The 26,566-nt window shown below is 46.0% G+C and overlaps 1 protein-coding gene and 1 long non-coding RNA gene across 2 annotated transcripts in view; one reads left to right on the top strand and one right to left on the bottom strand.

Annotated features, from left to right (window-relative positions):
• Nucleotides 1–8,942, top strand: part of LOC149978370 (netrin receptor unc-5 homolog) — a 41,625-nt gene extending 32,683 nt beyond the window's left edge. The window contains exon 4 of the mRNA XM_090198027.1: nt 8,827–8,942. Within this exon, the coding sequence (XP_090054153.1) occupies nt 8,827–8,942 (116 nt within the window). The remainder of the gene's footprint in view (nt 1–8,826) is intronic.
• Nucleotides 1–26,566, bottom strand: part of LOC149978368 (uncharacterized) — a 639,609-nt gene that overhangs the window by 555,071 nt on the left and 57,972 nt on the right. The gene's annotated exons all lie outside the window — the stretch shown is intronic.

The raw sequence follows: 26,566 nt of genomic DNA, 5'->3' as shown, positions 1-26,566 counted from the left end.
TGATATAGTAACAACTAGTCTATACAGACACAGACAGCTGATATAGTAACAACTAGTCTATAGAGACACAGACAGCTGATATAGTAACAACTGGTCTACACAGACACAGACAGCTGATATAGTAACAACTAGTCTATACAGACACAGACAGCTGATATAGTAACAACTAGTCTATAGAGACACAGACAGCTGATATAGTAACAACTGGTCTATACAGACACAGACAGCTGATATAGTAACAACTAGTCTATACAGACACAGACAGCTGATATAGTAACAACTAGTCTATACAGACACAGACAGCTGATATAGTAACAACTGGTCTATACAGACACAGACAGCTGATATAGTAACAACTAGTCTATACAGACACAGACAGATGATATAGTAACAACTAGTCTATAGAGACACAGACAGCTGATATAGTAACAACTAGTCTATAGAGACACAGACAGCTGATATAGTAACAACTAGTCTATACAGACACAGACAGCTGATATAGTAACAACTAGTCTATACAGACAGCTGATATAGTAACAACTAGTCTATACAGACACAGACAGCTGATATAGTAACAACTAGTCTATAGAGACACAGACAGCTGATATAGTAACAACTAGTCTATACTGCTGATACTGTAACAGAAACAACCCGGTATCGTCCGGTATCTATCCCAACCTTTCTACTCCCATGTGTTTTCCCTGTAGGCAGAGGTGTTGAAGCGAAATTGAATTAACAGCAAAGTGTTAATAATGACTTGGTGTTGACCTTTGTTTAACATTCCAACACACGGCACATTCCCTCCTCACACACCGCGGTACAGCCGGTACTAACACTGACCTGGCATCCATTACAGCTCATGGCGTAGCCTCAAACCCAATGCTGCTCTACATGCTAACAGCAGAGCCAACATGGTGGCTCATTCGCCTGAGTGTGAGTCATTAAAGTGGTCACTGTGTGTGTGTGTAGGAGCCGTGGGGGGGGAGATGTTACAGTGTCTAGTGTGTTTACACTGAGCTAGTCTGGGAGACAGAAAACCCAGTACAAATGGCACCATATTCCCCATTTAGTTCACTATTTGGACCAGAGTTCTATGGGCCCTAGGCCTTAGTGCACTATTTGGACCAGAGTTCTATGGGCCCTAGTCCTTAGTGCACTATTTGGACCAGAGTTCTATGGGCCCTAGTCCTTAGTGCACTATTTGGACCAGAGTTCGATGGGCCCTAGTCCTTAGTGCACTATTTGGACCAGAGTTCGATGGGCCCTAGTCCTTAGTGCACTATTTGGACCAGAGTTCTATGGGCCCTAGTCCTTAGTGCACTATTTGGACCAGAGTTCGATGGGCCCTAGTCCTTAGTGCACTATTTGGACCAGAGTTCGATGGGCCCTAGTCCTTAGTGCACTATTTGGACCAGAGTTCTATGGGCCCTAGTCCTTAGTGCACTATTTGGACCAGAGTTCTATGGGCCCTAGTCCTTAGTGCACTATTTGGACCAGAGTTCTATGGGCCCTAGTCCTTATATCACTCCCTGACCTTATTATTCTTTGTTTTCTTTATTATTTTGGTTAGGTCAGGGTGTGACATGGGTGATGTATGTGTTTCTGTACTGTCTAGGGGTGTTGTATGTTTATGGGGTTGTTTACTATCTAGGTGTTTATGTATGTCTATGGTTGCCTAGATAGGTTTTCAATCAGAGGCAGCTGTTTATCGTTGTCTCTGATTGGGAACCATATTTAGGCAGCCATATTCTTTAAGGAAATTCGTGGGTTATTGCCCGTGTCTGCACTTATCATATATAGCTCCACGTTCGTTTTTGTTGTTTTGTAAATTTGTTTAAGTGTTTATTCGTCTTCATTAAAATAAGATGTAATCATCTCACGCTGCCCCTTGGTCTCCTCCATTCAACGAACGTGACACCTAAGTGTACTATAAAGGGAACAGTGTGCTATTTTGGACAAAAACAAAGTGATCATGATTGTCAGTATCCGTAAAACACATGTATTTTCCAACGCCAGGATGGGTTTGAACATCTATTTTATTTTTGATGAATGCGGCAAGTATGTTGTGGAGAGATTCACAACGAATAGTTTCAAATAAACCTAGTTTAATTCAGACCAGGAATAGGTTAAAATAAACCTAGTTTAATTCAGACCCAGAATAGTTTAAAATTAGCCTAGTTTAATTCAGACCAGGAATAGGTTAAAATAAACCTAGTTTAATTCAGACCCAGAATAGTTTAAAATTAGCCTAGTTTAATTCAGACCAGGAATAGGTTAAAATAAACCTAGTTTAATTCAGACCCAGAATAGTTTAAAATTAGCCTAGTTTAATTCAGACCAGGAATAGGTTAAAATAAACCTAGTTTATTTCAGACCCAGAATAGTTTAAAATGAGCCTAGTTTAATTCAGACCAGGAATAGGTTAAAATAAACCTAGTTTATTTCCGACCAGGAATAGTTTCAAATTAACCTATTTTAATTCAGACCCAGAATAGTTTAACATTAGCCTAGTTTATTTCAGACCAGGAATAGTTTAAAATAAACCTAGTTTATTCAGAAAATTAATAGTTTAATATTAGCCTAGTTTAATTCAGACAATAAATAGTTTGGAATGAAACTAGTTTAATTCTGACCATGGATGGTTTGAAATTAGCCTAGTATAATTCAGAAAATTAATAGTTTAAAATTAGCCTAGTTTTATTCCGACTATGGATAGTTTGTAAGGAGCCTAGTTTAATTCCGACCACGTTTTGTCAGTAATTCAATTCCATTGTTTTCCTCTCAGCTTCCAGCGTTTGAAAAAGAGAAGGAGAAAGGGAAAAAACAATTACCCCTAAAATTATTCTTGATGAGTTATTTTGTTGAGAGATGATTGAAAGGATTGGCCTGTGGATTTCCCATATTTACCTGATTCATAATATAAGAATTAAATTGAAAAGAGCGCCGAGTCCCATTTGCAACCTATTGTTTGCCTTTTATAACGTCAATCAATGAAGCCTCGCACTTAGGCCCCGAGACCCAGAGAAATTGAACATAAATTGCAGGTCGCTCGTATATGCAATTTGATTTTCCTCAAACCATACTAGGGCTTGTGAAAAAGGCCACAAATGTTCTTCGATTGTCCCGTTAATCACTGTCATTACCGCGACCCCTAATGTAATCTGCACGACTTCACATTAAAATATGTCCATTTACTTACCTTGACTTCTCAGAGGCCAGGGCTCAGACTGAACTCTAGGCATAGTGAGTCATAATAGTCTGGCGTCCTCCAAAATGGCACCCTATGCCCTATATAGTGCACTACTTTACAGAATATGGAAGAGGGTGCCATTTGGCAGGCAGCCTATGTATTTGCATTGGTGAGGTGATGGGGAGTAGGGAAGGAGATAGGGGAGGGATGGTGGTACGGACGGAGGGTAGAAGGGGAGCCGGGTTGGATACATGGTAATGAGGGGGCAGGCAGTCTGCTGTGGTGGAGCCACTCTGTGCTCAGAGGTAATCAGGGGCAAAGTGTTTTTTACCTTACCATGGTGGGCAATCAATCACAGAGAGAGGGCAAGGAAATGATTCAGCCACGGAGGCCCAGGAGGGAGCAGAAGGGGTAGAGCGGCGAGTAGCGAGAGAGAGAGAGAGAGAGAGAGAGAGAGAGAGAGAGAGACAGAGATAGAGAGAGAGAGAGAGAGAGAGAGAGAGAGAGAGAGATAGAGAGAGAGAGAGAGAGAGAGAGAGAGAGAGAGAGAGAGAGAGAGGCAGAGAGGCAGGCCAATTTAGAGGGAAATGATGGTGGAAGTAGGCTATGTAGTTAGAGGGACCAGACCTGCTGGTTTCACAGCGTTGTAGTTAGAGGGACCAGACCTGCTGGTTTCACAGCGTTGGAGTTAGAGGGACCAGTCCTACTGGTTTCACAGTGTTGTAGTTAGAAGGACCAGACCAATTGGTTTCACAGCGTTGTAGTTAGAGGGACCAGACCTACTGGTTTCACGGTGTTGTAGTTAGAGGGTCCAGACCTACTGGTTTCACGGTGTTGTAGTTAGAGGGACCAGACCTGCTGGTTTCACAGCGTTGTAGTTAGAGGGACCAGACCTACTGGTTTCATGGTGTTGTAGTTAGAGGGACCAGACCTACTGGTTTCACAGTGTTGTAGTTAGAGGGACCAGACCTGCTGGTTTCACGGTGTTGTAGTTAGAGGGACCAGACCTACTGGTTTCACAGCGTTGTAGTTAGAGGGACCAGACCTACTGGTTTCACAGCGTTGTAGTTAGAGGGACCAGACCTACTGGTTTCACAGCGTTGTAGTTTTAGGGACCAGACCTACTGGTTTCACAGTGTTGTAGTTAGAGGGACCAGTCCTACTGGTTTCACAGCGTTGTAGTTAGAGGGACCAGACCTACTGGTTTCACAGTGTTGTAGTTAGAGGGACCAGACCTACTGGTTTCACAGCGTTGTAGTTAGAGGGACCAGACCTACTGGTTTCACAGCGTTGTAGTTAGAGGGACCAGTCCTACTGGTTTCATGGCGTTGTAGTTAGAGGGACCAGTCCTACTGGTTTCACAGCGTTGTAGTTAGAGGGACCAGTCCTACTGGTTTCACAGTGTTGTAGTTAGAGGGACCAGACCTACTGGTTTCACAGCATTGTAGTTAGAGGGACCAGACCTACTGGTTTCACAGCGTTGTAGTTAGAGGGACCAGTCCTACTGGTTTCATGGCGTTGTAGTTAGAGGGACCAGACCTACTGGTTTCACAGCGTTGTAGTTAGAGGGACCAGTCCTACTGGTTTCATGGCGTTGTAGTTAGAGGGACCAGACCTACTGGTTTCACGGTGTTGTAGTTAGAGGGACCAGACCTACTGGTTTCACAGCGTTGTAGTTAGAGGGACCAGACCTACTGGTTTCACAGCGTTGTAGTTGTGTAATTTATAGTGCACTACAGTGTATAGGGAATAGGGTGTAATTTATAGTGCACAACAATACATAGGGAATAGGGTGTCATTAATAGTGCACTACAGTATATAGGGAATAGGGTGCAATTTATGGTGTACTACAGGATATAGGGAATAGGGTGTCATTGGGGAGTTGAACCAGGGAGAGTAAATATAGAGAGAGTTGATTAGAATTCAGACGACTTGATTCCATCCAATCATCTTCCATGATCCAATTATACCCATTATGTGCCAGTGGTGAACTCCCACGGAGCACACACAGGAGCAGGGCACACACAGAGACATGCACGAAACGCACTCACACAGTGTCGTCACAGGACAACAACCTCCCCCTCAATGTCAGCAAGACAAAGGAGCTGATCGTAGACTACAGGAAACGGATGGGTGAGCACACCCCCATTCACATCGACAGGGGCTGTTGGTTGGATCAGGTCGTGAAGAGGGCACGACAACGCCTCTTCCCCCCTTCGGCAGGCTGAAAAGATTTGGCACGGGGCCCTCAGATCCTCAAAGGTCTACAGCTGCACCATTGAGAGCATCTTGGCTGGCTGCATCACCGCCTGGTATAGAAACTATTTGGGAAGACGCTACAGAGGGTAATGCTTAAAGCCCAGTACATCGCTGGGGCTGTGCTTCCTGATACTAGGCGGTGTCAGACAGCACGGCTGGCGGTGTCAGAGGAAGGCCCGAAAGGGTAAAGGGTAATGCTTAAAGCCCAGTACATCACTGGGGCTGTGCTTCCTGATACCAGGCGGTGTCAGACAGCACGGCTGGCGGTGTCAGAGGAAGGCCCGAAAGATTTGTCAAAGATTCCAGCCACGCAAGTCATAAGACTGTTCTCTCATTACGGCTGGCGGTACCGATGCACCAACAGGACCCTCAATTGATTCCACACCCAAGTCCTTAGACTGATAAATAGTTGGTTAAATAGTTACCCAGACGATCTGCCCATTAAACCATTTTTGCACTCAGTTTTTTGACTCATCACAAACGCTGCTGTTACAGTTTATTATCAATCACTTTATTCCCAACTACAGAATATGTACCTCAATTATCTCATACCCGGCACATTGGTGCCCTGTGTATAAAACCTAGTTATCATCACTTTATTCCCAACTACAGAATATGTACCTCAATTATCTCATACCAGGCACATTGGTGCCCTGTGTATATAACCTAGTTATCATCACTTTATTCCCAACTACAGAATATGTACCTCAATTATCTCATACCCGGCACATTGGTGCCCTGTGTATATAACCTAGTTATCATCACTTTATTCCCAACTACAGAATATGTACCTCAATTATCTCATACCCGAGGGCACCGTGCCCTGTGTATAAAACCTAGTTATCATCACTTTATTCCCAACTACAGAATATGTACCTCAATTATCTCATACCCGAGGGCACCGTGCCCTGTGTATAAAACCTAGTTATCATCACTTTATTCCCAACTACAGAATATGTACCTCAATTATCTCATACCCGGCACATTGGTGCCCTGTGTATATAACCTAGTTATCATTACTTTATTCCCAACTACAGAATATGTACCTCAATTATCTCATACCCGAGGGCACCGTGCCCTGTGTATAAAACCTAGTTATCATCACTTTATTCCCAACTACAGAATATGTACCTCAATTATCTCATACCCGGCACATTGGTGCCCTGTATATATAACCTAGTTATCATTACTTTATTCCCAACTACAGAATATGTACCTCAATTATCTCATACCCGGCACATTGGTGCCCTGTGTATATAACCTAGTTATCATTACTTTATTCCCAACTACAGAATATGTACCTCAATTATCTCATACCCGGCACATTGGTGCCCTGTGTATATAACCTAGTTATCATTACTTTATTCCCAACTACAGAATATGTACATAACTACCTCAATTATCTCATACCAGGCACATTGGTGCCCTGTGTATATAACCTAATTATCATCACTTTATTCCCAACTACAGAATATGTACCTCAATTATCTCATACCCGGCACATTGGTGCCCTGTGTATATAACCTAATTATCATCACTTTATTCCCAACTACAGAATATGTACCTCAATTATCTCATACCTGGCACATTGGTGCCCTGTGTATATAACCTAGTTATCATCACTTTATTCCCAACTACAGAATATGTACCTCAATTATCTCATACCAGGCACATTGGTGCCCTGTGTATATAACCTAGTTATCATTACTTTATTCCCAACTACAGAATATGTACCTCAATTATCTCATACCAGGCACATTGGTGCCCTGTGTATATAACCTAGTTATCATTACTTTATTCCCAACTACAGAATATGTACATAACTACCTCAATTATCTCATACCCGGCACATTGGTGCCCTGTGTATATAATCTAGTTATCATCACTTTATTCCCAACTACAGAATATGTACCTCAATTATCTCATACCCGGCACATTGGTGCCCTGTGTATATAACCTAATTATCATCACTTTATTCCCAACTACAGAATATGTACCTCAATTATCTCATACCAGGCACATTGGTGCCCTGTGTATATAACCTAGTTATCATTACTTTATTCCCAACTACAGAATATGTACCTCAATTATCTCATACCCGGCACATTGGTGCCCTGTGTATATAACCTAGTTATCATTACTTTATTCCCAACTACAGAATATGTACCTCAATTATCTCATACCCGGCACATTGGTGCCCTGTGTATATAACCTAGTTATCATTACTTTATTCCCAACTACAGAATATGTACATAACTACCTCAATTATCTCATACCCGGCACATTGGTGCCCTGTGTATATAATCTAGTTATCATCACTTTATTCCCAACTACAGAATATGTACCTCAATTATCTCATACCCGGCACATTGGTGCCCTGTGTATATAACCTAATTATCATCACTTTATTCCCAACTACAGAATATGTACCTCAATTATCTCATACCAGGCACATTGGTGCCCTGTGTATATAACCTAGTTATCATTACTTTATTCCCAACTACAGAATATGTACCTCAATTATCTCATACCCGGCACATTGGTGCCCTGTGTATATAACCTAGTTATCATTACTTTATTCCCAACTACAGAATATGTACCTCAATTATCTCATACCCGGCACATTGGTGCCCTGTGTATATAACCTAGTTATCATTACTTTATTCCCAACTACAGAATATGTACCTCAATTATCTCATACCCGGCACATTGGTGCCCTGTGTATATAACCTAGTTATCATTACTCAGCACTGGTACCCTGTGTAATTAACCTAGTTATCATTACTCAGTACTGGTACCCTGTGTATATAACCTAGTTATCATTACTCAGTACTGGTACCCTGTGTATATAACCTAGTTATCATTACTCAGCACTGGTACCCTGTGTAATTAACCTAGTTATCATTACTCAGTACTGGTACCCTGTGTATATAACCTAGTTATCATTACTCAGTACTGGTACCCTGTGTATATAGACTAGTTATCGTTTGATTTGGTCTGTTTTGACACAGAGGCTCACACACACAGGAACATACACTTAGGCATTGTTAGGGATAATTCACAAGTTAGAGTCGTTGCAATAGTCAGTTCCAGTCTGATCAGAATAAGAAGAACGATGTCATGTCTTTCAAGTGTGAAAATGTGACGTTAAATTACATGGTGTTGTAGCCTACATTCAAAACACTTCACATTCATCAACTACATGTTATCACACTGCCTGTTATGCCAAAGAGACCACAATACTATCACATGAGTTGAGGCTGGAGAGACCAAGCAGGGGAGTCAAACATTTAATAAAGAACGGACGATCTGGCTGAGGCCCGACGTGGGATGGGCACCATTCGAGCCAACCGGGACAAGGAAACCTCTCGATCCAGCTAGAGCGTGGAAGCCCGACGAGCTGGCTAGGCACCCCCCGGTTCCATCGGCGGCGACCCAGAGCCGAGGTCACCATACCAACCAGAACGCCAGTACGCCCCGATGCTTCGTGTGATTGGCTGATGCATTCTGTCACATGAGTTGAGGCTGGAGAGACGAAGCAGGTACGGGGGAGTCAAACATTTAATGAAGAACGGAGATGGAACGAGACAGCAACAGCGTCAGACGAACTGATAATAAAGACAAAAAAACAATCAATGCATCAGCAGGAAACAGAGCAGGGAACCTGACTTATATATGGAGAGGTAAACATAAACAGATGATGAGTCCAGGTGAGTCCAATATTGCTGAGGCGCGTAGAGAGGGAAGGCAGGTGTGCGTAATGGATGGCAGGAGTGCGTGATGCAGGGCAGCCTGGCGTCCTCAAGCGCTGGGGGGGGGGGGGGAGCATACGTGACAAATACTCTAATCACCACACTACTCTCACTGCTCGGTCCTTTCAAGTGGATTGGCATTTTCAAGCAATTATATATTATTTAGAATCAGATCGAAACGTTGTTATGAAAAGTTTAGTTTTAGTAAGAATTTTTGAGTTCAAAACGTTCAGGTCAGTTTTTTCCTGTTCATCTTAGACGTAAAACATTGGATCTTTCTTCCTGTGTCTTTTGTCCAGCTTGTAGAGGACAGTGACATTTAGCTGGAAATATGAACACGTTTCACCTCTGCTTTTGGATCAATTGCTTTACCACATGGTTGTGTTAGAGGAGAGGATTTGTATTTAGATACACAGGTATCCTCGTTGAGGTCTTTGGTTCCTTAAAATGTAATGAGGAGCTTGAATAACAATAATAAACTATAAACAATAAACAACTGTCTATAACAATAATATATATATATAACAATAACAATAATAAACTATAAACAATAAATAACTGTCTTTAAACATGAATATGATAAAAGTTTACTTAATCAGTAAAGTGTCTACTTTGGGAGAATGATACATACTAATGGAGCTCTTTAAAACAAGCTGAAGATTAGACTGATATTTTGTCTCGTCTCATAATCAGTAAAGTCAGTGGTCGTGGCAGAATAGTTGCATACTAAATAGTACACCGTTTGAGTATTCAATTTTTTTTTTTAATAAGTATTCATAATTTTGAAAATCGAGTATATTTAAATACCCGAATGCCATAGTGGTTTTGGCTTTGACAACAGCTGATCATTAGATATGGGGATGTGCTGCTGAAATCAACTAATGGTGGGGAACAACATCATCGAATGGCAGGAAACAACATCATCGAATGGCAGGAAACAACATCAACGAATGGCAGGAAACAACATCAACGAATGGCAGGAAACAACATCATCGAATGGCAGGAAACAACATCATCGAATGGCAGGAAACAACATCATCGAATGGCAGGAAACAACATCAACGAATGGCAGGAAACAACATCAACGAATGGCAGGAAACAACGTCAACGAATGGCAGGAAACAACGTCAACGAATGGCATGAAACAACATCATCGAATGGCAGGAAACAACATCATCGAATGGCAGGAAACAACATCATCGAATGGCAGGAAACAACATCATCGAATGGCAGGAAACAACATCAACTAATGGCAGGAAACAACATCATCGAATGGCAGGAAACAACATCATCGAATGGCAGGAAACAACATCAACGAATGGCAGGAAACAACATCAACAAATGGCAGGAAACAACATCATCGAATGGCAGGAAACAACATCAACGAATGGCAGGAAACAACATCAACTAATGGCAGGAAACAACATCAACTAATGGCAGGAAACAACATCATCGAATGGCAGGAAACAACATCAACGAATGGCAGGAAACAACATCAACGAATGGCAGGAAACAACATCAACGAATGGCATGAAACAACATCATCGAATGGCAGGAAACAACATCAACAAATGGCAGGAAACAACATCATCGAATGGCAGGAAACAACATCAACGAATGGCAGGAAACAACATCAACGAATGGCATGAAACAACATCATCGAATGGCAGGAAACAACATCAACAAATGGCAGGAAACAACATCATCGAATGGCAGGAAACAACATCAACGAATGGCAGGAAACAACATCATCGAATGGCAGGAAACAACATCATCGAATGGCAGGAAACAACATCAACTAATGGCAGGAAACAACATCATCGAATGGCAGGAAACAACATCATCGAATGGCAGGAAACAACATCATCGAATGGCAGGAAACAACATCAACGAATGACAGGAAACAACATCATCGAATGGCAGGAAACAACATCATCGAATGGCAGGAAACAACATCATCGAATGGCAGGAAACAACATCATCGAATGGCAGGAAACAACATCAACTAATGGCAGGAAACAACATCAACTAATGGCAGGAAACAACATCATCGAATGGCAGGAAACAACATCAACGAATGGCAGGAAACAACATCAACAAATGGCAGGAAACAACATCATCGAATGGCAGGAAACAACATCAACGAATGGCAGGAAACAACATCATCGAATGGCAGGAAACAACATCATCGAATGGCAGGAAACAACATCATCGAATGGCAGGAAACAACATCATCGAATGGCAGGAAACAACATCATCGAATGGCAGGAAACAACATCATCGAATGGCAGGAAACAACATCAACGAATGGCAGGAAACAACATCATCGAATGGCAGGAAACAACATCATCGAATGGCAGGAAACAACATCAACTAATGGCAGGAAACAACATCATCGAATGGCAGGAAACAACATCATCGAATGGCAGGAAACAACATCAACGAATGGCAGGAAACAACATCAACAAATGGCAGGAAACAACATCATCGAATGGCAGGAAACAACATCAACGAATGGCAGGAAACAACATCAACTAATGGCAGGAAACAACATCATCGAATGGCAGGAAACAACATCATCGAATGGCAGGAAACAACATCAACGAATGGCAGGAAACAACATCATCGAATGGCAGGAAACAACATCAACGAATGGCAGGAAACAACATCAACGAATGGCAGGAAACAACATCATCGAATGGCAGGAAACAACATCAACGAATGGCAGGAAACAACATCATCGAATGGCAGGAAACAACATCAACGAATGGCAGGAAACAACGTCATCTCATTCTCAGCATGTGTATTTTCGAAAAAATAAGCATCGTTTAAATGCCACAGGATGTTCCGCTAAATTCAATCAAATGTATTTATAAAGCCCTTCTTACATCAGCTGATATCTCAAAGTGCTGTACAGAAACCCAGCCTAAAACCCCAAACAGCAAGCAATGCAGGTGTAGAAGCACGGTGGCTAGGAAAAACTCTCTAGAAAGGCCAGAACCTAGGAAGAAACCTAGAGAGGAACCAGGCTATTAGGGGTGGCCAGTCCTCTTCTGGCTGTGCCGGGTTGAGATTATAAAAGTACATGGTCATTAAAGCCAGATTGGTCTTCAAAGATTATTCTTCAAAACTTTCATAGATGACCAGCAGGGTCAAATAATAATAATCACAGTGGTTGTCGAGGGTGCAACAGGTCAGCACCTCAGGAGTAAATGTCAGTTGGCTTTTCATAGCCAAGCATTCAGAGTTTGAGACAGCAGGTGCGGTAGAGAGAGAGAAAGTCAAAAACAGCAGGTCCAGAACAGGTAGTTCTTCTGGCCTTCATCAGAGCTTTTAAGCTAAATACTAAAACACATATTTTGATTTGTTTTGAATGTGTAGGCAACGGGGAACTTGGGATTGTGTTGATTTATTGACGTCGTGCTAACCAGGCATTTTTGAACAAGTGGATTGGTTTAGTTGTATAGGCTAGGCCACCTATAGAATTATTTAAGTCATGGATCAGGTCTCAGCAGTCGTTCTGATCTCCGTTCCCAATGATCAGTGGTTTAGTTTATTATGTTGCTGTCCGGCGATTCTGAATATGCGACGCACCCGAAACACACTGTGGACAGCCATTTTGTTTTTTAACATTTGAAAAGTTTCCAATGTGTTTTTCTAGGTTATGAAGTATGTTGACATTTAACCAAATTATCTGTTTGTGTCTTCAGTCCTTTTTTAAATAGGATAGATGGACTATAGGGGCTACGGTTTAGGTGGAATGTGATAGTCTGACTACAACCAGCCTGAGCTGGCCTATTCTAGTCAGAGTTTAGAGAAATTAATCATATTGGAAATGAGCTATTATCAGGCTGGTTAATGTGATGTACTTTGTCTGTTGAATTTGGACAAAAGCCATCCGCACTCGGCCCCACCCCACCTACTCAGCCAGTCAGTAGCCGCTAATGCGTTGCGGCCGTGGCATACTGCATACCTTTTACTAAGCGGTACGTGCTAAATGGTATGCAACGATGAGTACATAGTATGCAGTTTAAGTATGTAGTATTTGGATATTTGGACACGGCCAGTGTCTAGTTTGAGAAAGTGAATGATAGTTACCATACCTATATATTAACAGCTACAGAGTGCAGCACAGCTACAGTACATACCACAGCTACAGAATGCAGCACAGCTACAGTACATACCACAGCTACAGAGTGCAGCACAGCTACAGTACATACCACAGCTACAGAGTGCAGCACAGCTACAGTACATACCACAGCTACAGAGCGCAGCACAGCTACAGTACATACCACAGCTACAGAGTGCAGCACAGCTACAGTACATACCACAGCTACAGAGTGCAGCACAGCTACAGTACATACCACAGCTACAGAGCGCAGCACAGCTACAGTACATACCACAGCTACAGAGCGCAGCACAGCTACAGTACATACCACAGCTACAGAGTGCAGCACAGCTACAGTACATACCACAGCTACAGAGTGCACCACAGCTACAGTACATACCACAGCTACAGAGTGCAGCACAGCTACAGTACATACCACAGCTACAGTACATACCACAGCTACAGAGTGCACCACAGCTACAGTACATACCACAGCTACAGAGTGCAGCACAGCTACAGTACATAACACAGCTACAGAGTGCACCACAGCTACAGTACATACCACAGCTACAGAGTGCAGCACAGCTACAGTACATACCACAGCTACAGAGTGCAGCACAGCTACAGTACATACCACAGCTACAGTACATACCACAGCTACAGAGTGCAGCACAGCTACAGTACATACCACAGCTAGAGTACATACCACAGCTACAGAGTGAAGCACAGCTACAGTACATACCACAGCTAGAGTACATACCACAGCTACAGAGTGCAGCACAGCTACAGTACATACCACAGCTACAGTACATACCGCAGCTACAGAGTGCAGCACAGCTACAGTACATACCACAGCTAGAGTACATACCACAGCTACAGAGTGCAGCACAGCTACAGTACATACCACAGCTACAGTACATACCACAGCTACAGAGTGCAGCACAGCTACAGTACATACCACAGCTACAGAGTGCAGCACAGCTACAGTACATACCACAGCTACAGAGTGCAGCACAGCTACAGTACATACCACAGCTACAGAGTGCAGCACAGGAGCAGGTGTGTATTTGTCTTTCTACAGGCGTTTCTTAAACATGGAAACAAGGTCAAGAGCAGCAGGGTGTCACGTTCTTTGATATCCCCCCCATCAACATTAGCAGAGTGTCACGTTCTTTCCTGTCCCCCGCGGTGGCCACTTTATTCCCAGCCCAGGGTGAAGGGTAGCCCACCCGCTGGCACACCTGTCGCTGGCACACCTGTCGTTGACTCTAGCCACGATGCAGCCTGGATGGTAAATGGTATCATCATAAAACAATATACATTTTGATCTTACAAAGGACAAACCATACCTTAAATTGAGGAGATCTTTACATGTTTCAGTTAAAAGTGCCTGCACCTGCTGTCCTTTCAAATTCAAGTCCATGTGTTACAGTTGGGCAGTTAAGTTCCTCAATGACCCCCCCCCCCAACAACTAAGTAGGTTCCTCACTGACCCCCCCACAACAACAAAGGAGGTTCCTCAATGAACCCCCCCCCCCCCCCAACAACTAAGGAGGTTCCTCAATGAACCCCCCAACAACTAAGGAGATTCCTCAATGAACCAACCCCAACAACTAAGTAGGTTCCTCAATGAACCCCCCCACCCCCCAACAACTAAGTCAAGTCCAAGTGTTTCAGTTGGGCAGTTAGGTTCCTCAATGAACCCCCACCCCCTATGGGGTTCTTGGAAGAACCTTTTGTGGGCCATTTCCAGTGCCAAGAACCCTAAGGTTCTTCAAAGAACCCTTGTTGAACTCCTATTTTTTGTGTGTAGTGCACTACTTTTGACCAGAGCCTGTCAAGGGATAAAGCCTAGCCAACCACTGTTATGTCATTGACTGTAGCCGGGGTTAAAGCCTAGCCAACCACTTTTATGTCATTGACTGTAGCCAGAGATAAAGCCTAGCCAACCACTGTTATGTCATTGACTGTAGCCGGGGATAAAGCCTAGCCAACCACTGTTACCTTGTCATTGACTGTAGCCAGGAATAAAGCCTAGCCAACCATTGTTATGTCATTGACTGTAGCCGGAGATAAAGCCTAGCCAACCACTGTTACCTTGTCATTGACTGTAGCCAGGGATAAAGCCTAGCCAACCACTGTTATGTCATTGACTGTAGCCGGGGATAAAGCCTAGCCAACCACTGTTACCTTATCATTGACTGTAGCCAGAGATAAAGCCTAGCCAACCACTGTTATGTCATTGACTGTAGCCAGAGATAAAGCCTAGCCAACCACTGTTACCTTGTCATTGACTGTAGCCAGGGATAAAGCCTAGCCAACCACTGTTTTGTCATTGACTGTAGCCAGAGATAAAGCCTAGCCAACCACTGTTATGTCATTGACTGTAGCCAGAGATAAAGCCTAGCCAACCACTGTTACCTTGTCATTGACTGTAGCCAGAGATAAAGCCTAGCCAACCACTGTTACCTTGTCATTGACTGTAGCCAGGGATAAAGCCTAGCCAACCACTGTTATGTCATTGACTGTAGCCAGGGATAAGCCTAGCCAACCACTGTTATGTCATTGACTGTAGCCAGAGATAAAGCCTAGCCAACCACTGTTACCTTGTCATTGACTGTAGCCAGAGATAAAGCCTAGCCAACCACTGTTACCTTGTCATTGACTGTAGCCAGGGATAAAGCCTAGCCAACCACTGTTATGTCATTGACTGTAGCCGGAGATAAAGCCTAGCCAACCACTGTTACCTTGTCATTGACTGTAGCCAGAGATAAAGCCTAGCCAACCACTGTTATGTCATTGACTCTAGCCAGAGATAAAGCCTAGCCAACCACTGTTACCTTGTCATTGACTGTAGCCGGAGATAAAGCCTAGCCAACCACTGTTACCTTGTCATTGACTGTAGCCGGAGATAAAGCCTAGCCAACCACTGTTGTGTCATTGACTGTAGCCAGGGTGGCAGACAGCATCACAGCTACAGTAAAATACAGTAGTCACAGGCCAGCAGACAGCATCACAGCTACAATAAAATACAGTAGTCACAGGCCAGCAGACAACATCACACCTACAGTAAAATACAGTAGTCACAGGCCAGCAGACAGCATCACACCTACAGTAAAATACAGTAGTCACAGGCCAGCAGACAACATCACACCTACAGTAAAATACAGTAGTCACAGGCCAGCAGACAACATCACACCTACAGTAAAATACAGTAGTCACAGGCCAGCAGACAGCATCACACCTACAGTAAAAAACAGTAGTCACAGGCCAGCAGACAGCATCACAGCTACAGTAAAATACATTAGTCACAGGCCAACAGACAACATCACAGCTACAGTAAAATACAGTAGTCACAGGCCAGCAGACAACATCACACCTACAGTAAAATACAGTAGTCACAGGCCAGCAGACAACATCACACCTACAGTAAAATACAGTAGTCACAGGCCAGCAGACAACATCACACCTACAGTAAAATACAGTAGTCACAGGCCAGCAGACAGCATCACAGCTACAGTAAAATACAGTAGTCACAGGCCAGCAGACAACATCACACCTACAGTAAAATACAGTAGTCACAGGCCATCAGACAGCATCACACCTACAGTAAAATACAGTAGTCACAGGCCAGCAGACAACATCACACCTACAGTAAAATACAGTAGTCACAGGCCATCTGACAGCATCACACCTACAGTAAAATACAGTAGTCACAGTCCATCAGACAACATCACACCTACAGTAAAATACAGTAGTCACAGGCCAGCAGACAACATCACACCTACAGTAAAATGCAGTAGTCACAGGCCAGCAGACAACATCACACCTACAGTAAAATACAGTAGTCACAGGCCAGCAGACAGCATCACACCTACAGTAAAATACAGTAGTCACAGGCCAGCAGACAACATCACACCTACAGTACAGCAGTCAGACAGGACCCACTAATATATGTCTGTCCATAATACATATAATCAGACAGGCCCCCTTCAATATCTGTCCACCCATGTCGGGTAACCCTGGCTGATTTGTCGCTCCATCCCTCCCTCCTTCCATCCACTCCTTTCCTCGTCTCCTCTTTCCCTCTCTCACTCCCTCTTCCTCTCTTCCCTCCTCCTCTCTTCCCTCCACCCTCCATCCCTCCATCCCACCCCTCCCCTACCTTACCCCTTGACTTCCCTCCTCCTTTTCACTTCATCATGGTGACAGTGAACGGAGGTTGGTCTACCTGGACAACGTGGTCGGCATGCAGCTCAGTTTGTGGGCGTGGCTGGCAGAGGAGGAGCCGCAGCTGCACCAATCCCACGCCGCTGAACGGGGGCATGGCATGCGACGGACAGAATGTCCAGAAAAGCGCCTGCACCGCGACCTGCCCAGGTAACACCGCCCGCTCAACCGCTCCCAGGCCTTCAGCTAGGCTACTTCCTGTCCTGTGGCCCCGCCTCTGCTTGGCTGTGATTGGCTTAGCCAGTTTGGCTTCCTGTGGCTGCCTGCTGCTTTCTGTGGCAAAACATTTTTTTGCGCTTTAAAGACATCATTAGTTCATATTTTGTTTGAGATTGGCTGCCCTTTTTTGCCAGATTTTTTTAGGTATCATTTTTTAATTGGGGAGCTGATTGGTTGGTTGGTCAGTCTGTCGGTCGGTTGGTTGTTGGTCGGTTGGTTGGTTGGTTGGTTGGTCAGTCTGTCGGTCAGTTGGTTGTTGGTTGGTTGGTCGGTTGGTTGGTTGGTCGGTCGGTTGGTTGTTGGTCGGTTGGTCGGTTGGTTGGTTGGTTGGTCGGTTGGTCGGTTGGTCGGTTGGTCGGTTGGTCGGTTGGTTGGTCGGTCGGTTGGTTGGTCGGTCGGTCGGTCGGTTGGTCAGTTGGTTTGTCGGTTGGTCGGTTGGTTGGTCGGTTGGTTGGTCGGTTGATTGGTTGGTCGGTCGGTTGGTTGGTTGGTCGGTTGTTGGTCTGTGATCAGATTGAGTTGAGTAAAATGGTCAAATCTACCTCTGTGTCATCAGTCTCTACACATCCCTGTTTCTCCTCCCTGCAGTCTGTGTAGTAGAAACCATGTCCCTGGTTGTATCCCAAATGGCACCCTATTCACTATATAGCCCCTAGGGCTCTGGTCTAAAGTAGTGCACTATGTAGAGAATAGGGCTCTGGTCTAAAGTAGTGCACTATATAGGGAAAAGGGCTCTGGTCTAAAGTAGTGCACTATATAGGGAATAGGGAGCTATTTGGAGCGCAGAATAATTACTAGTCGTTGCGAAGTGTCCTAGCAGGCTACCGTACTGCATCTGTTATTGTTTGGCGCTCTAGTCATGTAGTAAATATTGGAAATAAAAAGGTGAATTATAGCAGACAGCACACCAGAGTTTACACACCAGAGTTTACACACCAGAGTTTACACACCAGAGTTTACACACCAGAGTTTACACACCAGAGTTTACACACCAGAGTTTACACATCTTTGATTCCTGTGTGGAGGCAGAGTGATGTGGAGGCAGAGTGATGTGGAGGCAGAGGGGTGTGGAGGCAGAGGGGTGTGGAGGCAGAGTGATGTGGAGGCAGAGTGATGTGGAGGCAGAGGGGTGTGGAGGCAGAGTGGTGTGGAGGCAGAGGGGTGTGGAGGCAGAGTGGTGTGGAGGCAGAGGGGTGTGGAGGCAGAGCGATGAGGAGGCAGAGCGGTGTGGAGGCAGAGTGGTGTGGAGGCAGAGTGGTGTGGAGGCAGAGTGCCGTGGAGTGTGGAGGCAGAGGGGTGTGGAGGCAGAGGGGTGTGGCGGCAGAGTGGTGTGGAGGCAGAGTGGTGTGGAGGCAGAGCGATGAGGAGGCAGAGCGGTGTGGAGGCAGAGTGGCGTGGAGTGTGGAGGCAGAGGGGTGTGGAGGCAGAGTGGTGTGGAGGCAGAGTGGCGTGGAGGCAGAGGGGTGTGGAGGCAGAGTGCCGTGGAGTGTGGAGGCAGAGTGGTGTGGAGGCAGAGTGGTGTGGAGGCAGAGTGGCGTTTAGGCAGAGTGCCGTGGAGTGTGGAGGCAGAGTGATGTGGAGGCAAATTTATGTGGAGGCAGAGTGATGTGGAGGCAGAGCGATGTGGAGGCAGAGTTATGTGGAGGCAGAGTTATGTGGAGGCAGAGTTATGTGGAGGCAGAGTTATGTGGAGGCAGAGCGATGTGGAGGCCGAGTGGTGTGAAGGCAGAATGATGTGGAGGCAGAGTTATGTGGAGGCAGAGTTATGTGGAGGCAGAGTTATGTGGAGGCAGAGCGATGTGGAGGCAGAGTGGTGTGGAGGCAGAATGATGTGGAGGCAGAGTGATGTGGAGGCTGAGCGGCGTTGAGACAGAGTGGTGTGGAGGCAGAGTTATGTGGAGGCAGAGCGATGTGGAGGCAGAGCGGTGTGGAGGCAGGGTGGTGTGGAGGCAGAGCGGTGTGTAGGCAGAGTGGTGTGGAGGCAGAATGGTGTGGAGGCAGAGCGATGTGGAGGCAGAGTGGTGTGGAGGCAGAGCGGTGTGGAGGCAGAGTGGTGTGGAGGCAGAATGGTGTGGAGGCAGAGCGATGTGGAGGCAGAGTGGTGTGGAGGCAGGGTGTTGTGGAGGCAGAGCGGTGTGGAGGCAGAGTGGTGTGGAGGCAGAGCGGTGTGGAGGCAGAGCGATGTGGAGGCAGAGCGGTGTGGAGGCAGAGCGATGTGGAGGCAGAATGGTGTGGAGGCAGAGCTATGTGGAGGCAGAGTGGTGTGGAGGCAGAGCGATGTGGAGGCAGAGCGGTGTGGAGGCAGGGTGGTGTGGAGGCAGAGGGGTGTGGAGGCAGAGTGGTGTGGAGGCAGAATGGTGTGGAGGCAGAGCGGTGTGGAGGCAGAGCGGTGTGGATGCAGAGTGGTGTGGAGGCAGAGCGGTGTGGAGGCAGAGGGATGTGGAGGCAGAGCGGTGTGGAGGCAGAGCGATGTGGAGTCAGAGTGGTGTGGAGGCAGAATGGTGTGGAGGCAGAGCGGTGTGGAGGCAGAGTGGTGTGGAGGCAGAATGGTGTGGAGGCAGAGGGGTGTGGAGGCAGAGGGATGTGGAGGTAGAGGGGTGTGGAGGCCGAGTGGTGTGGAGGCAGAATGGTGTGGAGGCAGAGGGGTGTGGAGGCAGAGGGATGTGGAGGTAGAGGGGTGTGGAGGCCGAGTGGTGTGGAGGCAGAATGGTGTGGAGGCAGAGGGGTGTGGAGGCAGAGTGGTGTGGAGGCAGATGGGTGTGGAGGCAGAGGGATGTGGAGGCAGAATGGTGTGGAGGCAGAGGGGTGTGGAGGCAGAGGGATGTGGAGGTAGAGGGGTGTGGAGGCCGAGTGGTGTGGAGGCAGAATGGTGTGGAGGCAGAGGGGTGTGGAGGCAGAGGGATGTGGAGGTAGAGGGGTGTGGAGGCCGAGTGGTGTGGAGGCAGAATGGTGTGGAGGCAGAGGGGTGTGGAGGCAGAGTGGTGTGGAGGCAGATGGGTGTGGAGGCAGAGGGATGTGGAGGCAGAGTGGTGTGGAGGCAGAGGGATGTGGAGGCAGAGGGATGTGGAGGCAGAGGGATGTGGAGGCAGAGGCAGAGTGGTGTGGAGTGTGGAGGCAGAGTGGTGTGGAGGCAGAGTGGTGTGGAGACAGAATGGTGTGGAGGCAGTGGCAGATTGGTGTGGAGGCAGAGTGGTGTGAAGGCAGAGCGATGTGGAGGCAGAATGGTGTGGAGGCAGAGCTATGTGGAGGCAGAGTGGTGTGGAGGCAGAGCGATGTGGAGGCAGAGCGGTGTGGAGGCAGGGTGGTGTGGAGGCAGAGGGGTGTGGAGGCAGAGTGGTGTGGAGGCAGAATGGTGTGGAGGCAGAATGGTGTGGAGGCAGAGCGGTGTGGAGGCAGAGCGGTGTGGATGCAGAGTGGTGTGGAGGCAGAGCGGTGTGGAGGCAGAGGGATGTGGAGGCAGAGCGGTGTGGAGGCAGAGCGATGTGGAGGCAGAGTGGTGTGGAGGCAGAATGGTGTGGAGGCAGAGCGGTGTGGAGGCAGAGTGGTGTGGAGGCAGAATGGTGTGGAGGCAGAGGGGTGTGGAGGCAGAGGGATGTGGAGGTAGAGGGGTGTGGAGGCCGAGTGGTGTGGAGGCAGAATGGTGTGGAGGCAGAGGGGTGTGGAGGCAGAGGGATGTGGAGGTAGAGGGGTGTGGAGGCCGAGTGGTGTGGAGGCAGAATGGTGTGGAGGCAGAGGGGTGTGGAGGCAGAGTGGTGTGGAGGCAGATGGGTGTGGAGGCAGAGGGATGTGGAGGCAGAATGGTGTGGAGGCAGAGGGGTGTGGAGGCAGAGGGATGTGGAGGTAGAGGGGTGTGGAGGCCGAGTGGTGTGGAGGCAGAATGGTGTGGAGGCAGAGGGGTGTGGAGGCAGAGGGATGTGGAGGTAGAGGGGTGTGGAGGCCGAGTGGTGTGGAGGCAGAATGGTGTGGAGGCAGAGGGGTGTGGAGGCAGAGTGGTGTGGAGGCAGATGGGTGTGGAGGCAGAGGGATGTGGAGGCAGAGTGGTGTGGAGGCAGAGTGATGCGGAGGCAGAGTGGTGTGGAGGCAGAGGGATGTGGAGGCAGAGGGATGTGGAGGCAGAGGGATGTGGAGGCAGAGGGATGTGGAGGTTGAGCGGCGTGGAGGCAGAGGCAGAGTGGTGTGGAGTGTGGAGGCAGAGTGGTGTGGAGGCAGAGTGGTGTGGAGACAGAATGGTGTGGAGGCAGTGGCAGATTGGTGTGGAGGCAGAGTGGTGTGAAGGCAGAGTGGCGTTGAGGCAGAGTTACGTGGAGGCAGACAGAAAGACACACATACTGCATGATGCTGAGCAAAACATGTCATTTCGATCCCTGGCAGTTAGCAGGAGAGGAAGGGAAGAACAGACAGAGGGATGGAGGGAGAAAGAAAGAGAGAAATGGAGAGAAACACCAAATTGAGACTGCACGCAGAATTCTGCAAAAATATCCTCTGTGTACAACGTAGAACACCAAATAATGCATGCAGAGCAGAATTAGGCCGATACCCACTAATGATCAAAATCCAGAAAAGAGATGTTAAATTCTACAACCACCTAAAAGGAAGCGATTCCCAAACCTTCCATAACAAAGCCATCACCTACAGAGAGATGAACCTGGAGAAGAGTCCCCTAAGCAAGCTGGTCCTGGGGCTCTGTTCACAAACACAAACACACCCCACAGAGCCCCAGGACAGCAGCACAATTAGACCCAACCAAATCATGAGAAAACAAAAATATAATTACTTGACACATTGGAAAGAATTAACAAAAAAACAGAGCAAACTAGAATGCTATTTGGCCCTACACAGAGAGTACACAGCGGCAGAATACCTGACCACTGTGACTGACCCAAACTTAAGGAAAGCTTTGACTATGTACAGACTCAGTGAGCATAGCCTTGCTATTGAGAAAGGCCGCCGTAGGCAGACATGGCTCTCAAGAGAAGACAGGCTATGTGCTCACTGCTCACAAAATAAGGTGGAAACTGAGCTGCACTTCCTAACCTCCTGCCAAATGTATGACCATATTAGAGAGACATATTTCCCTCAGATTACACAGATCCACAAAGAATTCGAAAACAAATCCAATTTTGATAAACTCCCATATCTACTGGGTGAAATTCCACAGTGTGCCATCACAGCAGCAAGATTTGTGACCTGTTGCTATGAGAAAAGGGCAACCAGTGAAGAACACACACCATTGTAAATACAACCCATATTTATGCTTATTTATTTTATCTTGTGTCCTTTACCATTTGTACATTGTTAAAACACTGTATATATATAATATGACATTTGTAATGTCTTTATTGTTTTGAAACTTCTGTATGTGTAATGTTTCCTGTTAATTTTTATTGTTTATTTCACTTTTGTATATTATCTACCTCACTTGCTTTGGCAATGTTAACACATGTTTCCCATGCCAATAAAGCCATTGAATTGAATTGAATTGAGAGAGAGGAGGAGAGAGAACGAGAGGGATACAGAGAGATGGAGGATGAGAGAGAGGCATAGAGAGAGCCAGAGAGAGAGAGAGAGACAGAGAAAGACAGAGAGAGAGAGAGAGAAACAGAGAGAGAGGGGGGGATAGCTATAATGCTCCTTGTGTATTTCTGTGGGGACAGAGAGAGAGAGAGAGGGATAGACAGAGACAGAGACAGAGACAGAGACAGAGAGAGGGATGGCTATAATGCTCCTTGTGTATTTCTGTATGGACAGAGAGAGAGAGAGAGAGAGAGAGAGATAGACACAGAGAGAGAGACAGAGACAGAGAGAGTGAGAGACAGAGAGAGACAGAGCCAGAGAGAGAGAGAGAGAGAGAGGGATGGCTATAATGCTCCTTATGTATTTCTGTGGGGACAGAGAGACAGAGAGAGGTAGACAGAGAGAGGTAGACAGAGAGAGAGAGAGAGACAGAGACAGAGAGACAGAGACAGAGAGAGAGAGGGAGAGAGTGAGACAGAGACAGAGACAGAGAGAGAGAGAGAGAGAGAGAGAGAGAGAGAAAGAGCGAGAGAGAGAGAGAGAGAGAGAGAGAGAGAGAAAGAGCGAGAGAGAGAGAGAGACAGAGACAGAGACAGAGACAGAGAGAGAGAGGGAGAGAGTGAGACAGAGACAGAGACAGAGAGAGGTAGACAGAGAGAGAGAGAGAGAGACAGAGACAGAGAGACAGAGAGAGAGAGAGAGAGAGAGAGAGAGAAAGAGAGAGAGAGAGAGAGAGAAAGAGCGAGAGAGAGAGAGAGGCATTAGTCAGCCGTGCTGACCGCCAGAAAATATCCCCACAAATATCCTATGCTCGGTCAACAGCAGGGAGCTAAGCCCTCCACCTCCGTCAGACTCCAGCGTCTACTGTTTCTGCTCCCTAGTACCTGAGTCATATCTACTGCAACCAATCAGAGATCTCATTAGAACATCTCATTGCATCATCACTCTCAGGACAGGTAGTCAGACATCACCACGGCAGCGTCAGTCTGGAGTGAAAGTAATACGGCCTCTTCAGAATATAACTAATGCTCCTAGAGGGGACAAAAAAAAACCCACGGGAAACAGTAGGAGACACAAAGCAGCAGGAGGATGTGGAATCTGACAGCAACAAGAGGTGGATTTGTTCTGATTAAAACAGTGCATTCATGGGTTCGATCTCAGAAGTACCCGGGGATGCAAGGTGCTCCTATAACAAAGCAGACAGAGCACCTCCGAAGGCTTTAAGGAGATTACACGAGAATTCCGACTAGACTTGTCTGGACCTCCCCAGCCCCCCAAGAGTCTCCATGTAATTCCAACCCTAAGGGCACTGTAACACAAATTGCATTGTGGCCTGTGTTGGCAGTGTAGTGAGACAGAGGGGACTGAGTTTGTGTCCCAAATGGCACCCTACCCCCTATATAGTAGCACTACTTTTGTTTTGACCAGAGCTTTATCAGGAATAGGGTGTCATTTATAGTGCACTACAGTATATAGGGAATAGGGTGTAATTTATAGTGCACTACAGTATATAGGGAATAGGGTGTCATTTATAGTGCACTACAGTATATAGGGAATAGGGTGTCATTTATAGTGCACTACAGTATATAGGGAATAGGGTGTCATTTATAGTGCACTACAGTATATAGGGAATAGGGTGTCATTTATAGTGCACTACAGTATATAGGGAATAGGGTGTCATTTATAGTGCACTACAGTATATAGGGAATAGGGTGTCATTTATAGTGCACTACAGTATATAGGGAATAGGGTGTCATTTATAGTGCACTACGGTATATAGGGAATAGGGTGTCATTTATAGTGCACTACAGTATATAGGGAATAGGGTGCTATTTATAGTGCACTACAGTACATAAGGAATAGGGTGCTATTTATAGTGCACTACAGTACATAAGGAATAGGGTGCTATTTATAGTGCAGTGGGAGACTGAGGGGAGAGGCCAGAACCCACTGAATGTCCGGTCTGTAGATCAGGGAGAGACCGGGGCTTGACATCTATCACATCTCTGATGGTTCTGCTTTGTCCGTATGAGGACAGGTGCTCTTTATGAAAAATAGAAATAACATTCCAGCCATGAGGCCAACAGAGGGTGATTTTATTCTTTGGACTGCTGGAAAGAACTACAAACCTGCTTTTTGTTTATAAGAGTGTGTAGAGAATAGTGTGTAATTTGGGATACATTCACTGCCATTAGTACCATGATTCATGACCTTGTCTGGTTCAGTGTACTGCTGACTACATGAGTAGACTGGGAGACGATTAGACAGGAGGCCAGAATTAATCTATGACCTTGTCTGATTCAGTGTACTACTGACTACATGAGTAGACTGGGAGACGATTAGACAGGAGGCCAGAATGAATCTATGACATTTGGAGCTGTGTAATGCAGATTCAGTGATGCCACCCTTTATCAGTGTGAATCATTTAGATTGAGGATATAACACGTCTGACATTTGAATACAGTAGCTAGGGGTCAAGGTTTGTCTATGGGTTGTTGTTTTTCTCTAAACTGAAAGCTTGTGATTGTCATTAATGTATTTTATCTTGCCGCTTTCTAATTGCTACTCGTTGGAGCCGCAATCCCGATTCAAGAAGCCACTCATTAATCCAGAGGCAGAATTCTTTGTTAATTATTAGTTTTTTTCTGTTGTTGTGCCTTTTGGTGTTCTTCAGCTGTTATGTAATATAATGAATGAATGACACGTTCCAGCGATAGAGAGTGCTTTCATTCAAGGTTGTAGTGACTGGTTTGTGTGAATAGTAATTTTGAACATCAATTCTAAACAACAGTCTGAGTCATGCAACTTTTTAGGAAATTAGTAAATGTCTTGTCACACAATCAAATGGATGGATATAGCAGAGATACCCAGTCAAGTGGATGACTATAGCAGAGATACCCAGTCAAGTGGATGACTATAGCAGAGATACCCAGTTACCGAGTCAAGTGGATGAATATAGCAGAGATACCCAGTCAAGTGGATGACTATAGCAGAGATACCCAGATACCCAGTCAAGTGGATGACTATAGCAGAGATACCCAGTCCAGTGGATGAATATAGCAGAGATACCCAGTCAAGTGGATGACTATAGCAGAGATACCCAGTTACCGAGTCAAGTGGATGAATATAGCAGAGATACCCAGTCAAGTGGATGACTATAGCAGAGATACCCAGTCCAGTGGATGAATATAGCAGAGATACCCAGTCAAGTGGATGACTATAGCAGAGATACCCAGTCCAGATGATGAATATAGCAGAGAGACCCAGTTACCCAGTCAAGTGGATGACTATAGC

The sequence above is a fragment of the Oncorhynchus mykiss genome, chromosome 14, assembly GCF_057628025.1.
Source record: "Oncorhynchus mykiss isolate SJ-2025 chromosome 14, ASM5762802v1, whole genome shotgun sequence".
Lineage (NCBI taxonomy): Eukaryota > Metazoa > Chordata > Actinopteri > Salmoniformes > Salmonidae > Oncorhynchus > Oncorhynchus mykiss.
Note: the sequence above shows the minus strand (reverse complement) of the source record. Positions and strands in the feature narration are given on the sequence as shown.